This window comes from Notamacropus eugenii, chromosome 3 (genome assembly GCF_028372415.1).
Source record: "Notamacropus eugenii isolate mMacEug1 chromosome 3, mMacEug1.pri_v2, whole genome shotgun sequence".
Taxonomy (NCBI): domain Eukaryota; kingdom Metazoa; phylum Chordata; class Mammalia; order Diprotodontia; family Macropodidae; genus Notamacropus; species Notamacropus eugenii.
The window spans coordinates 300,991,974-301,006,890 of NC_092874.1; the positions used below are offsets into that span (position 1 = coordinate 300,991,974).

Below are 14,917 nucleotides of genomic sequence, written 5' to 3' on the forward strand. Positions count from 1 at the left end.
CCCAGAAAGATTAAGTGTGGCCTGCCAAATCTAGCAAACATCTGAGGCTGAATTTGAATCTAGCTCTTCTGACTGAAGACCACCATCCTAGCCTCTGAGCCATTGAGGAGTCTATTCCTTCCTTCCTGCCACACTTATGTCCTCAGGGGTCCCTGAGCCCACCAGCGGCTGCAAGGGCTCCCATGGCCAATCAGAGGCATCTTCTCTGGAATATCTCTTAGGCCTCGGAAGTGTGGGGGCCCACCACAGCTCTTCCAGGGGTCCTGGTGTCATGGTGCCCAGTGACTACAGTAATAAAGAAGGGTCTGGTGCTGGACAGCTCCTGCCTCCCAGGAAGTGTCCCCACTGCAGGTGCTGGCCCAGATTCGGGCAGGAGTTCCCGGAGAGGCTCCATTGGTCCCCAGGGCATCTGGTCACCAGCACAATTAACTTGCTCACAGTTAATCCGGAGACTCCTCTGTCCCCCTCTTGTCCCTGCCTCCATGGTAACTGTGCTGATTCCCCAGGACAGTCTGGGTTTTTTGGGGTAGTCTGAAGGATCCCAAGGATGGGATCCACTTTCCCTCGCTCCCCTTGGGTTTCGCAGCTCTCAGTCCCGGTGATGTCACCGCAGCTTGAGTCAGAGGACCACTGAGCTGGGCATTTAGATCACCTGTACTTTCCAGTCACGATTCCAGCCATAGTGGGCGACTGGCTCCCTCCTTCTCCCTCCTCCCGCTGGGGCTGACTGAGGTCTGCTCCTCTGATGATTGACACGGTGCTCTTTCTGCTTCTTGAGCCTCAGCTTTCCCTCCCTGTAAAATGGGGATAATACCAACTGGCTCTCGGGGCTGTCGGAGGGCTCAAAGGTCATGGGCCGTGCCGACTTCAAAGTCCTCTCCAAAGGTTACTGTTATCACCCCCCATGACTCTTATTGTCACTCATAGCATTCTGACACCCCAGACGTTCTTTGGGGGATGTCCTCAAAGCCATGCCTGGCTGTCCTGGCTACCTGCCCCCCACCAACAACGTCCTTTGCCTTCATTTTGTGTATAAAGGCATGCCCAGAGAGCAGAGCCAGGAGCTTGGGGTGGGCAATTACACCTGGACGCCACAAAGGCTGTCCAAAAATGCACTGGGCTGCCTCGGGAAGCAGTGAGCTCCCTGTCACTGGAGGTCTTCAAGTGAAGGCTGGATCACCACTAGTTGGGCACTTTTAGAGGGGACTCCATTCCCCAGTGCCAGTTGGTGCTACACAAATTCTTATCACCCCCCTCCCCACTCCCATCTCCACCCCAGTCTATGACTCTCCATTAGAAGGAGAGTTGGGTGCTAGGGATTCTTGCCACTTTGTCTTCAAGGAAGAAGATCCTTGTAGCCTTGAAAGAGGGGGTGGGTAGGATTTGGAGGGCCAGAGAGGAGTGAATGGGCATTCCAGGCAAGGGGAGCCATGTAAGCAAAGAGGTGGAAACTGAGAAATTGGGGAGGACAGAGAGGAGAGACAGACAAGATGACGGAGCAGAACTCAGTGGCAGGAGGTTGGGCTGCTGGATGACCTTGACTGAGCTGCTTTCATCGGATGCAGAGGAGTCCCTTTCAGGGGTCTCCAAGGTGGAGGGGTGGCACTGGGCCCCAAGGGAGAACCCTTGTCCTCTCTGCCACCCCAGTGATAGAAGAAGGTGGAGTCAAAATGAAGTTGACCGTGATCGACACTCCGGGGTTCGGAGACCAGATCAACAATGAAAACTGGTAGGTGTGCCTGTGGGGTCTGGACTGAGCAGCAAGGGGCCATCTAGCCCACCCCTCATTTAGCAGATGAGGAAACTGAGCCCAGAGTGGCAGTGACTTGTCACGTGACTAGTGAGTACAAGGGCCAAGCACAGCATCACTCATGTATCCAGGAGGCAGCTGGGGGCCCCAGATCCATCCTGTGGAGGGACAGCATCAGGCAGCACTTAGCACAGGGCCCAGCACATAGTAGGGGCTTAATAAATATTTCTGGACTGGGCAGTGTGCTGGACAACGGCTGATTGAAGTCTGGGGAACAGCAGACACAATATGAGGGTTTGGGGGTCCCTATCTTCAAATGTTTGGTGGGCCCCCCAGTGGTGCTTGGCCCCAGGAGAGAGCAGCTGAGAGATGAGCTGAGACTCAAGGGGACCAAAGCACACCCTAATGTTGAGAGTGAGCTGGAAAGGACCAGGCTGGGTGGGGAGGTAGTGAGATTCCCATCCTTGGAGGAATCCTTGGAGATCCCTTCTGAGCTTGGGGTTCCATGATCCCCCGAGGTCTGTCAGGCCCTCCAACCTGCTCCCTCTCAGGCTGGGAATCTGGGATGAGGAGGGTGGCCTGCTGACCATAGTCTGCCCATGTCTGGTCTACTTAGCTGGGAGCCCATTGAGAAGTACATCAATGAACAGTATGAGAAATTCCTGAAGGAGGAGGTGAACATTGCGAGAAAGAAGCGGATCCCAGACACGCGGGTCCATTGCTGCCTCTACTTCATCTCCCCCACGGGACACTCGTGAGTGCCTGCTGCCCCTCCCCCAGTCCCATAGTAGACCTTGCCACCAATTCCCAGCTCCAAGCCTTTGCTCTAGCAGTGTCCCACACCTGATGTGCTCTCTCTCCTTGTCTCTGCCTCCTGGCTTCCTTCAAGTCTCATATCCTATTCCCATTTCTGGGGTAGGCCAGTCCTCTCCCCCTCTCCTCCAACTCCTAGTACCCTCTGCTGGCTCTGTCTGTGTCATATGTGTCTAGTGAGCAGCATGCTGTCTCCCCATAAGACTGGGAGCTCCTTGAGAGCAGGGATGGTCTTTCACCATTCTTTATATGTCCAGTTTCCAGCATGCAGTGGGTGCATAATAAATTCTACAAAACCAGCACAGTTAGATTGTCCGTCTGCACAGAGATGAGCCCCAAGTAGGAGGGATGGAGTGTAGGTTCTAGGGGCCCCTACTTACTTCCTTCTGGCCTTTCTACCAAGAGCCCCTCTTCCCAGCACAAAGGAAGGGCTGAGCTCACCAAGGCAGTGCCAGTGAGGCTCACAGGCACAAGAACAGAGGTTCAGGGCTGCTGAGGATCTCAGAGGCCATGGGATCCAACCAAGGAGGAAACTGAGGTGGGGGGGTGGGGAGCCCAAGGTTACATAGGCATTAAGTGGCAGTGTCAAGATTTGAACCCAAGACATTAGGAGGTAGCCACCCACCTGGCCTTCTCTCATTCATTCATTCAGCTGCTTGTCAGGCCCCTCTGGAGGAGGCCACACCTGGTCCTTTGGACCAAGGAGAGTTGGGAGGAGGGGAGGCAGAGGAAGAGGCTGCTGGACCCCTACCCAGAGTTAGCCAGCCCACTGTGAGATGTAGCAGGTAAGGGGCTGAGCCTGGAAGATCCAGGTTCAAATATAGCCTCAGACACTTACCAGCTATGGGACCTCTGCTGCCTCAGTTTCCCCATCTGTAGAATCCTTGTAGGATTTCTGTGAGGACCAAATGAAATCACTGGACAGTGCCCAGCACAGTGTAGGTACAAAGCAGGCTATCATAATCATTATCAGCATTCTGCCACCTCAGGCACCTATGGTCATGCACCCTGGACCTCCGGGCTTCTCCTCTTTAAAGGAGGGGGTGCAGGCCTCCTGGGGATGGTGGCCTCAGTCTAGCAGGTCTCCTCTCCAAGGGGGTCTCTCACTTGCTCCTTCTCCCTGGGGTCCAGCCTAAGACCCCTAGATCTGGAGTTTATGAAACACCTCAGCAAAGTGGTGAACATCGTTCCCATCATAGCCAAGGCTGACACCATGACTTTGGAAGAGAAGACGGAATTCAAGCAGAGGGTGAGGATGCCCTGTGCCCGGCTCCTTTGTCCCCTGCTCTCTGTGCCTGCCACTCTCCCCACTCTGCTCCTCCTCGGGGCTCCCATCTCTCAGTGCCCCCATTCTCCCCCTCACTTCTCATCTCCCACGCCAGGAGTGCCCTCCTTCCCTGATTTGCTCCCCCTCCCCACTCCTGTATGAGAAAGCTCTCTCTGTCCTACAGTGTTGCTGGAGTCCGGCTTCAGAGTCAGAAGGTGCCTCCTTGCTTATCCCTGTCTCGCTTCACCTGGTGCCATGCTTGTTACACCTTCCTAGTGGACTGGAAGTTCTGTGAGGGCAGTTTTTGTCTTTAGTTCCCATCCTGAGTTCAGTGCTCAGACAGTAAATACTCCAGCTGAATTGAGTAGAATCAAAGACCACTATTTGAATCCTACTTCTGTCCCTCCCTAACCGCTCATGTGGCCTTGGGTAAATCACCTCCCCTGACTGGGACTCAGGTTCCCCAACCAGCCCAGAGGTCCCTTCTGACCCTCAGTCTCTCCCACCCCCAGGTCCGGAAGGAGCTTGAGGTGAACGGCATCGAGTTTTACCCACAGAAGGAGTTTGACGAGGACCTGGAAGACAAGACGGAAAATGACAAGATCAGGGTAGGAGGCAGAGGGGGCCAGGTCCCTGAGGACTGGGGCCCTTGGGGTGAGGGGACTGCCTGGTATAGGGAGGAGAGTCACAGGTCCTGAGTTTGAATCCAAGCTCACCACTTCCCACCTTGGGCAAGTCATGCCTCCTTTGTGTGCCTCAGTTTTATCTTCTGCAAAATGGGGGAGTTGGATTAAGTAACCCCTGAGGACCCTTTACACTCCTCTGGCCCTACTAAGGTAGGAGTGGGGAGACCTGGGCTCTAAAGAGGGAAGGCATCCCTGAGGCAACAAGTTGGAGAAACTGAGTCCAGACTGAGGGATAGACCTGCCCTCACAAGGGCACAGGACTTACTGACCCAACCGTGGGATTTGAATCCAGACCCTTTGACTCCAGACCTTGTCCACTACGCACAGATCCTCATGCCAGCGAGACTCATGAGAAGAGGGTCCTCTTGGGCAGGACTGGCTGGGGCTGGTGGAGAATGACCCAGAACCCCTCGGCTGTGTCTGTGTCTGTCTCCCCTCCAGCAGGAGAGCATGCCTTTTGCTGTGGTTGGGAGCGACAAGGAATATCAGGTCAATGGCAAGAGGGTCCTTGGGAGAAAAACACCCTGGGGGATCATCGAAGGTAAGAGAAGTGTCTTCTCCAGGAGCTGACTTCTCCATTGACTCTTATTGGGTGCACACTGTGTTCCTGGTACTGGGCAGGAGACGCAGCACCCAGTATGGACCATCTGGCCTGAACTTGTAACCCTCAGCACCAAGCAAAGGGCTCTGCACACAGTGGGTGCTAACTAAGTGTGTGAATGAATGAATGCATGAAGGAAGCAGATGCCATCATGAGTCACTTGCTCCCCAGAGGAGTTTGTGTAGGGTTCTGAATGGGAAGACTTTTGTCAGTCAGTCAGTCAGTGAGTTCTCATGAAGCAGAAACAGGAGAGATGGTCCCTGCCCTCTGCCCATCTAACGGGGAGACAACACACAAACAACCGTGGACATGGTGAATCACAGAATCTCATTGGTGGACAGATGAACAACAATTAAGGGCAAGGCCAGAGTCATCTTGGGGTACCAAGAGGTCATAAGATAGCCACCTGCTCGAGTTGTGCAAGAGAGGGTGGCACCCCCCATGCTGGGTTTGGACACGGAACCTGAGTAAATAGGATAGAGATATCTGTCAGTTTTCTTGGGGCCACACAGATGAGCCTCATAACTGGCAAACGAGTAATGAACATGACATCCAAGTCTGAGGTCTACTAAAGAAACCGATCTTAATTAATGATTCCTATGTGATTTGTATGAAATTATCAAACAATTCATGCTGATTGAACAGAAGAGGGGTCCCAAATGAATCATTCCTTCCAAGAGAAAGGGAGACTGCTTTCTTTTGGTGACTTTGGTGATGCTCAGCAAGGGATAGTAGAGGCAGGAGAGGGAAATGGGGCCCCAGAGCATGGGCCATAGTCCATGTGTGTGCCCAGTCTCCTGTCTTTCCAGCTCAGCTTCTGGCCTGAAAGAGTCTGGAAACACATTCAGGTGTTTCTTTTCCCAGACCCTCCCTCACAGATGACTTTGTGCGGGGGAGCTGCATCTTAATCCAGGTGGGGAGATGAATCACTCGCCTCCTGGCCTCTTGACCAGTGCGCTGGCAGTCCTTTTTGGACTTGGTTTTCTTACCTGTGACTTTGAGGAGAAGGCACTCTCTGAAGCTGATAGTGACTTGGGGGCCAGAGGGCACTCAGCAACCCCAGGGACTTTGGGGTGGGGAGGTTTGGTTTTCTTTTTTTTTTAATGTTTATTCATTTATTTTTAGTTTTCAACATTCATTTCCACAAAATTTTGAGTTCCAAATTTTCTCCCCATCTCTCCCCTCCCCCACCCCAAAACACCATGCATTCTGATTACCTCTTCCCCCAATCTGCCCTCCCTTCTATCACACCCCTCCCTTCCCTTATCCCCATCTTCTCTCTTTTCTTGTAGAGCAAGATGGATTTCTATACCCCATTACCTGTATTTATTATTTCCCAGTTGCATGCAAAAACAATTCTCAACATTTGTTCCTAACTCTTTGAGTTCCATTTTCTCTCTCTTCCTCTCTTCCCACTCATCCCCACTGAGAAGACAAACAGTTCAATATAGGCTATATATGTGTAGTTTTGCAAAAGACTTCCATAATAGTCATGTTGTATAAGACTAACTATATTTCCTTCCATCCTATCCTGTCCCCCATTTATTCTATTCTCCCTTTTGACCTTGTCCCTCCCCAAAAGTGTTTACTTCTAATTACCCCCTCCTCCCATTTGCCCTCCCTTCCATCACCCCCCTTACCCCATTTGTCCCCTTCTTCCCTACTTTCCTGTAAGATAGATTTTCATAACAAATTGAGTGTGCATATTATTCCCTCCTTAAGCCAAATGTGATGAGAATAAGCTTTACTTTTTCCCTCTTAACTCCCCTCTTTTCCCCTCCATTGAAACAGCTTTTTCTTGCCTCTTTTATGAGGGATATTTGCCCCATTCCAATTCTCCCTTTCACCTCCCAATATATTCATCCTTTCCTATTCAACCCACCTTGTGCTCTCTGTCTATATTTGGATAGTTGGATAGTCCAACTATCCAAATGCTGAGAAAAATTTCAAGCGTTACAATTATTATTTTTCCATGTAGGAATGTAAACAGTTCAACTTTGGTAAGTCCCTTAGGATTTCTCTTTCCTGTTTACCTTTTCATACTCCTCTTGATTCTTGTGTCTGAAAGTCAAGTTTTCTATTCAGCTCTGGTCTTTTCATCAATAATGCTTGAAAGTCCTCTATTTCATTGAATGACCATTTTTTCCCCTGATGTATTTTACTCAGTTTTGCTGTGATTCTTGGTTTTAGTCCTAATTCCTTTGACTTCTGGAATATCATATTCCAAGCCTTTCTATCCCTTAATGTAGAAGCTGCTAGGTCTTGTGTTATCCTGATTGTATTTCCACAATACTCAAATTGTCTCTTTCTAGCTGCTTGTAATATTTTCTCCTTGACCTGGGAACTCTGAAATTTGGCTACAATATTCCTAGGAGTTTTTCTTTTTTTTTCAGATCTCTTTCAAGAGGTGATTGGTGGATTCTTTCAACATTTATTTTTCTCTCTAGTTTTAGAATATCAGGGCATTTTTCCTGGATAATTTCTTAAAAGATGATTTCTAGGCTCTTTTTTTATCATGGTTTTCAGGTAGACCGATAATTTTTAAATTCTCTCTCCTGTATTGATTTTCTAGGTCAGTTGTTTTTCCAATGAGATATTTCACATTGTCTTCTATTTTTTCATTCTTTGAGTTTTGTTTTGTAATTTCTTGGTTTCTCATAAAGTCATTAGCTTCTATCTGCTCCATTCTAATTTTTAAAGAATTGTTTTCTTCAGTGAACTTTTGAACCTCCTTTTCCATTTGGCTAATTTTGCTTTTTTAAAGCATTCTTCTCCTCACTGGCTTTTGGGACCTCTTTTGCCAATTGAGTTAGTCTATTTTTAAAGGTGTATTTTCTTCAGCATTTTTTGGGTCTCCTTCAGCAAGCTGTTGACTCGCTTTTATTGATTCTATTGCATTGGTCTCATTTGTCTTCCCAATTTTTCCTCCACCTCCTTACTTGATTTTCAAAATCCTTTTTGAGCTCTTCCATGGCCTGAGACCATTGCATATTTATTTTGGAGGTTTTGGATGCAGAAGCCTTGACTTTTATGTCTTCCTCTAATGGTATGCATTGTTCTTCCTCATCTGAAAAGATGGAAGAAAATACTTGTTCACCAAGAAAGTAGCCTTCTATAGTCTTATTCTTTTCCCTTTTTTTTTTTTTTTTTTTAGCATTTTCCCACTCAGTTACTTGACTTTTGACTCCTTTGTTGAGAGGAGGGTATGCTCTAGGGACCTATAAGTTCTCAGTTACTCCAGGGTGGCACAATCAAGAGAGAGGAGTTTACTCCTCTCCTGGCCTGCACTCTGGTCTGGGAGCAACCACAAGCACTCTTGTACCCAGGATCTGTGAATAGAATTCCCTCTCTAGAGCCTCCACTAGCTCCACCAGGTCAGCCAGCACTCCTCCTCACCCCAGGGCTGCCACTCAGGACTGAGATCCAGATCAGCTGCACGATTCCCCCAGGGGCTTTAGGCTGAGGATTCTTAAAATGGATGCTGTGCTGCAGCAAGTGCTGCTGCCCTGGGGCCACCAGGGCCAGACCATGTTCCCTTCTCATGCAAGTAAAAGTACTTTCTCACTGACCTTTGAAGCTGCCTTTGGCATTTGTGGGTTGAGGTATCTGGGAACTGCAGCTGCTGCCAGGGATTCCACATGCTCTGAGGCCTACTCCAGTCCTGTCCCTGCCAAGCGACCAAGGCCTGGCTTCACTCCGCTCTGTGCCCAGCACAACAGACCTTTCCTGTTGGCCTGGAAGGCTGCCTTGGGCTGGAAAGCTCTTTCACTTTGTATTTTTGTGGCTTCTGCTGCTCTAGAATTTGCTTAGAGTCAATTTTATAGGTATTTTATGGGCTGTGGGGGGAGGGATCTTCTACAGGTCAGTCCTTCTACTCCACCATCTTGTCTCTGCCCCAACATTTGGTTTTCTTGGACCTGACTTTTTCCTTTCCTGTCCTGAAGGAAGCCATTCTTCTCCTTCTCAGTTCCCAAGCTCTTTCTGCCCCAAGTGTTCATGAGTTTTTTCTTATTACTGGAGCTTCTTTCTGAGCTTCTGGGTAATTACAGCTGGATTCTACCTAATTATTTTTTCTTGGAATATATATTTCCCAGTCAGACAAGAGGAGCAAGAATTCTGAGGATGCCTGCAACTTTGAAAGCAATTTTTGATACACAGGGTAACAGTTTGGCCATGTTTCTTCACTTGGTCAATTCATTGTGTCAGGTCCCAAGTATGTACTTGGGTGAAGGAGATGTCTCCTGCCACCAGATGTGACAATGGGGCCACTGCTTGTGTGGTAGAATCAAGAAAAAATCAGGGATTTTCCCCAACTTGTGTTCTTTGAGAGAAGGGAATGGTGGGCATAGAAGTTTCAGAGGGGACCCAGCAAAACTGAATCCAACAATCACGAGAAGAAGTAAGGGATTGTGCTGGTTCATGGGTTGACATCTCTGATTTGCCATCATTAGATGGAAGCTCAAGCAATAGAATCCCCATGGTACCTTTGTAAAGCACAAGCCTGTAATAGATGCCTGCTGATTGGTCAAGATCAAAGTAGCTCATCCAGTCCTCCCAATGACCTTGTGAGGTGGGAAGTGCCAAGATGATTGTCCCCATTTTGTAGATGAGGAAACTTGAGGCTGAAAAGGAAAAGTAACTTGCTTAAGATCATATAGCTTCTATCCAAGAAATAACTCGTGTGTCATTTGGGTCCCAGGTCTCGCCACAGTAGCCCTGGGTCTAATTTTGGAGGGTCTCTCTCAAGAGCTCTCAGGCTAATTGCCATTAACATTAATTAGCTAATGGGAATGTCAGTATCTCGGCAGTAAAAAATCTCTGGCTCAAGCTTCCACTCAGAGAAACATCTATATCTGGCTCATTCTATTTCCCCCCAAAAGATTCCCCCACAGGCACTCAGGCTCATGAGACATAAGCTAAGGACAAAAACGCAGATCACAGTGTACCCCTGAAACATCAGGAAAAACTTCCTTGTCTTTCTAGGGGTCATGAAACAAGGCTGCCCTGGAGTGAGATCCACTTTTCTCTGCAGTCTATGTGACACATGACATTAGGGAAGGGAGTTCAGTTAGGGCTTCCCAGTGTGGCGGGTACAAATGAAAGGGGCCCAGACACTGGCTGGGACCCGGAGCCCTTTCTGGCATCCTGCTGTCTCTGACAAAATCACTGACTCTTTTGGTCAGGTCAGTGTCATGTATTTGGATGAAACAGTAGGTTTCAAGAGGCATCTACCAGCAAATGTTCCATCTGGAGGGCTTTGTTCAGTTGTGCTTGGCCCCAAAGGCACAGCGGGAAGCATTGGGTTGGGGGGGTGCGATGTGATCCCCACCAGGAAGGACTTCCTCACAATGAAAGCTGCCTTGGGAGGTAGTGAGTGCCCCATCAGAGGAAGTCTTCAAGCTGCATGGCCACACACTTGTCAGGAATTTCATATAAAGGGAGGTCCTGTTCTAGGCACTGGTTTATTTGATGTTGTCTCCCTGTTACTCTGAGCTTCCTGAGCGTAAGGCTTGTTTGACTTCAGCCTTTCTCTGTATCCCCAGTGCTGAGCACGGTACTTGGTATGCAGGAGGGGTTTGGTAAATGCTTGTTGACTGACCCGATGATCTCAGAGATTCTGGGATACCCTGAGTTCCCAGGTTAGCCTCCTGAAGCCTTCCTTGCCCATTCCAGCTCACACTGATCCCTCCCTTCTGGAAGCTATACTCACTGCTCACTCACCAGTGCTTTGAATATCTACATCCTGGCACATCTTCTCTCCTGAGAGAGGAGGGTGGGGGTAGGTCCTCCATCAGATGCTCAGCACTGCCCCTCCCCACCCATCTGTAACTTAAAGTCTGCTTGTTCTCCTCTGTCCCCAGCCCAGGTCCAGGATCAGTTTTTAGTAAATTCTTGACCGATGAATTCATGAATGAGAGAATTCATGTGTGTTCTGGAGCCCTTTGATCTCCGTCTAGCTCATGAGTGTGTGGTTATACAGTAATGTGCTTTTAAGAAATCCCTAGAGCTGCCCAATGACTGCTGAGCGGTAACTTCTCTCTTTTTTGGATTTTCAGTGGAAAATCTCACCCACTGTGAGTTTGCCTTGCTCAGAGACTTTGTTATCAGGTAAGGCCCTCCCTGTTCAGTCAAGACCAGAGGGACCCTAAACTCCAACCTCCAGGCCTCCCTGGCCTTAGCTCCCTCCTTTCCTGAATCCTCTCTCTCACCTGGGAGGATGGAGTCCCAGAGAGCAGACCATCTCTATCCATAGGGATGCTCCTGAAAGGCAGAGACTCGCCTGGTGGTGGGAGGTTGCCCAGAGGGGTTGATGAGAGCTCAGCTGATACCGGCTGCCTGCCTCCCTGAAGCCAAGTGCCTCTCCCTGCCGGTCAAAGCAGTGATCCTGACAGAAGGCTCCCAAGGGGACTGGGAACAAGAATTTATTAAGCGCTTACTAGGCACTGGGCTCCATGCGATGTCACAAATGTTATCTGGGAGGCAGGTGCACTGATTCTCCCCATTTTACATCTGAAAAAACGGAGGCAGGCAACAGTGCAATGACTTGCTCAGGGTCCCACAGCTGGTCAGTGTTTATGGATGAATTTGTGCTTCTCTACCACCTGGGCCCCAGTGCCAGGGAGCAGTCAATGTCAACAGGATACTGCCACCCTCCCTCCTCCTCCTCCCTTCCACCCACGGTATAGCAGGAACATCCCTGGATTCAGAATCAAAGGGGAGCAGCTGATAGGTCAGTGCCCAGAGTCAGGAGGACCTGAGATCTAATCTAGCCTCCAATACTTCCTAGCTGGGTGACCCTGGGAAAGTCATTTCACCCTGTCTGCCTCAGTTTCCTCAGCTGTAAAATGGGGAGAATAACAGCACCTCCCTTACAGGGCTCTGAGGGGCCAAAGGAGATAATGTTTGTGAAGTGCTTAGCACAATGCCTGGTCCACATTAGTGTGCCCTTCCCTGCTAGGGCCCCAGATCTAGGGCTGGAAGGAATCCTAGAGACCCCCCCTCACTTTACAGAAGAGGAAACTGAGGCCCAGAGAAGTCAGGGTCAGGGTGGAGGTGGGGATGGGGATCTCAGGGGTCTGTTGGTTGGCCGCTGATGGTTGCCACTCATTAGATGGCATCTGGCCTGGCTCCCAACCCTGGCCTCCAGTGTGTGAGTCTTCGGCTGGCCTTCTGTGAGTGCATCCCCTTTGGCTGGCCAGCCCACTGATGGAAGCTGATGGCTTCCCCTGTCCCCAATCATCCAGGACCCACCTCCAGGACCTTAAGGAAGTCACCCACAATATCCACTACGAGACCTACAGGGCCCGGAGGCTCAATGACAACGGTGGCCTCCCTCCGGTGAGCACGCAGCCACTGGCCACGCAGGACAGTGACCTGTGACCCACCCCTCTCCCCAGCCCATGTAAACACTCCCATTGTCTAGCAGCCCCATTGTCAGCCCCTCCAGCCCCCAGGCCTGTGTCTGGGTGTGTGGAACCTCGTGTGTCTGCATTGTTTGTGAGTGTGTGTGTGGGGTGGCATTTTCTGCCTCCCCTCCCTAGAAGACCCTTATTAATTTGGTTCTTCCCTGGCCCCCACCAAAGCTGGGGAGGGTCCCCTTTACTCAGCCAAACCTCTCAGCTGCCTGTGCTGGGGCCAAAGAAAGATCTCCAAGGGCAGGCCTAAGGACAGGTTCATGGCCAGGCCAATGTTGGGGTCGGGGATGGGGGCAGGGCCATAGGGTCAGGGTCACCCCAGCAGGAGCAGCAGGGAGAGCTTCAGGTCTGGGGGGCCTCAGGAGGGTGGGGAAGAGACTGCCGCCCCCCAGGGCCTGTGTCCTGTCCACTGTCCATGAGCTGCCATCTGTCACTGAGCTGCCTGCTGCTTCCTCAGCACCTGCTCCCCTCCCCCTCTCTCTGTCCCTCCCTTTCTCCCCTCCCTCTCTCTCCCCACCCTCTCCTCTTCCCCCTTTCCCCTCCCTTCTCTCCAGCCTTCTGTCCCTCCTTTGTTCTCCATCCTTCTATCATCCCCTCACCCTTTCCCCTCTTTATCAGCACTGTCTTTTTCTCCACACCGCCTGCATGGTAGGGAGTCAGCTACGTGTAACAGAGCATTCTGGACTTGGAGATCAGGAGAGCCAGGTCCAGTCCAGGTCCTAACAGCTGGGTGACCCTCTCTGTGCCTCAGGCTTCTTTCCTGGTCACTGGATACAATCCCCTCCTCCTGTCCTCCCCAGCAGGGCTGGGGTGAGGAAATCACTTCCTGGACCTGAATGCAGGCCTGAGGACAGAATGAGGGCTGCCCTTCTCTCCATCCTCTCTCGTTCTCTCTCTACTACACCCCTCCTGCCTGCCTGGTCCTTCCCAGCAGCTCAATCTTTCTCTGGCCCAGGCTTCCACCTGTCCCTTGCCCTTGGGCTGCTCAGGGAGGTCCTCCTTCTGCCCTTGGGCCCCTGAGGTTTCTGGGACTGGGGTGGCAGCAGGGGCTGTTGAGGAGACCACGAAGGAGCCATAGGAGAGGAGGCTAGCGGTGTTGACTGTTGCCCATGACCTCTTTCTCCTGGTCCATTCCATAGGCGCCTCATCCATCAAATCTCACCTCCTTCAAGGGCTTGGAAAAATAAAGCCCGGAGACGCTAGATTGAGCAGGTCAGTGGGAAGCAGGCCAGAACAGTGGGTGCGGTGCTGCCTGCGCACCAGTGACCCAGAGTCTAGGGTGTCTGGCCGGGCTGCCCATTCCTCTCTCTCCCCTCGGGTCTCTGGCCAGAGGCCCTCCCTCCAGGTAAGCTCCTGCCAAGAGAAAACAGCAGCTGGGCCTCAGCCTGGACAGGGCTACATCCCTGGTGCTGATAGCGACCAGACCTCAGGCCTCAGGCCCCAGCTCTAGAGTGAAGGAGAGTTGGGCCGGGTGAGGGAGGGAAGGGAGGCAGGCGCTCCGAGGTCCTCATGCCCTCTCCTCCCCCCCTGCAGGGAGAAGGCATCCTTCCACCAGCACCAGCCTCCCCCTGCCCCGCCACCACCGCCGACTGAAGGTCATTTCCAGACTGCTCCTCCTCTCCCCTACTGTCCCCCACTCCCCGCAGCTCCCGTCAGGGACAAGGTCTCCTTATCGCTCTGCTCATCCAACCAGCTGCTCACCTACCATGCTCTGTCCATCAAGGGAGGGAAAGGGGGTGAGCGCCATCCTGTCCCCTCCCAAAGGTGGCTCTGGCAGCCTAACTCTCAGCCCACCCACTCATCCTGGGCCAGCACCCTCACTGGCTCCTGCTCCGGCTTTTGCAAACCCATAGCCAGCCGGTCATCACCTTCTCCAGGAGAAATGGCGCCCAAGCCCTCTCCTCCACTAGGCTTCCTGGGCCACTCTCCGGGACCCCAGGAGCCAGGATGGCCTCGATTATGGCTCACCACATGCAGGTGGGAACCCCAGCACAGGAGTGGGGAGAACGACCAAGATCTCACCCCCCTTGGTCTTCCGGGGCTAGAAGGTGCGTCTGGCTTGGCTGTCCCAGAGTGTGTTGGCACCCTACTCCCTACCCCCTACCCCCACCCCCATGATGACAAGTCCAGGAGGAGGCCAGTGACCCAAAAGGGCAGCTCTGAAGTTGATTTTTCTCTTTATCCTTAACTTAAAAAAAAAAGAAAAAGAAAGAAAAGAAAAAAGTTTAGGAAGCCCGTGAGATGTGAAGTCTAAGATAAAACCCTCCCCCAGCCAACCTCTGCCCCTTAGCAATAAGAGGAGATGCTACCCTCCCTTTTTGCCCCACTCTGAGCCCCTATTAATGTGAGTAATGAATCTGCTTGGCAGCAGACTGGCAGCAGGCT

The 14,917-nt window shown here is 51.3% G+C and overlaps 1 protein-coding gene across 6 annotated transcripts in view; it reads left to right on the plus strand.

Annotated features, from left to right (window-relative positions):
• The window catches only part of SEPTIN3 (septin 3), a 25,120-nt gene extending 10,431 nt beyond the window's left edge, over window positions 1-14,689 (plus strand). For 4 of the 6 annotated variants that reach the window (XM_072596293.1, XM_072596296.1, XM_072596297.1 and 1 more), the window contains 8 exons: window positions 1,648-1,729; window positions 2,367-2,504; window positions 3,695-3,812; window positions 4,343-4,438; window positions 4,958-5,057; window positions 11,174-11,225; window positions 12,362-12,455; window positions 14,066-14,689. In XM_072596293.1, coding sequence (XP_072452394.1) covers window positions 1,648-1,729; window positions 2,367-2,504; window positions 3,695-3,812; window positions 4,343-4,438; window positions 4,958-5,057; window positions 11,174-11,225; window positions 12,362-12,455; window positions 14,066-14,125 — 740 coding nt within the window. In that variant the 3' untranslated portion in view covers window positions 14,126-14,689. Of the gene's footprint in view, window positions 1-1,647; window positions 1,730-2,366; window positions 2,505-3,694; window positions 3,813-4,342; window positions 4,439-4,957; window positions 5,058-11,173; window positions 11,226-12,361; window positions 12,456-13,671; window positions 13,745-14,065 lie in introns of all 6 variants that reach the window. The other 2 variants (XM_072596295.1, XM_072596294.1) reach the window with 2 other exon arrangements.
• The last annotated feature ends 228 nt before the right edge of the window (window positions 14,690-14,917 follow it).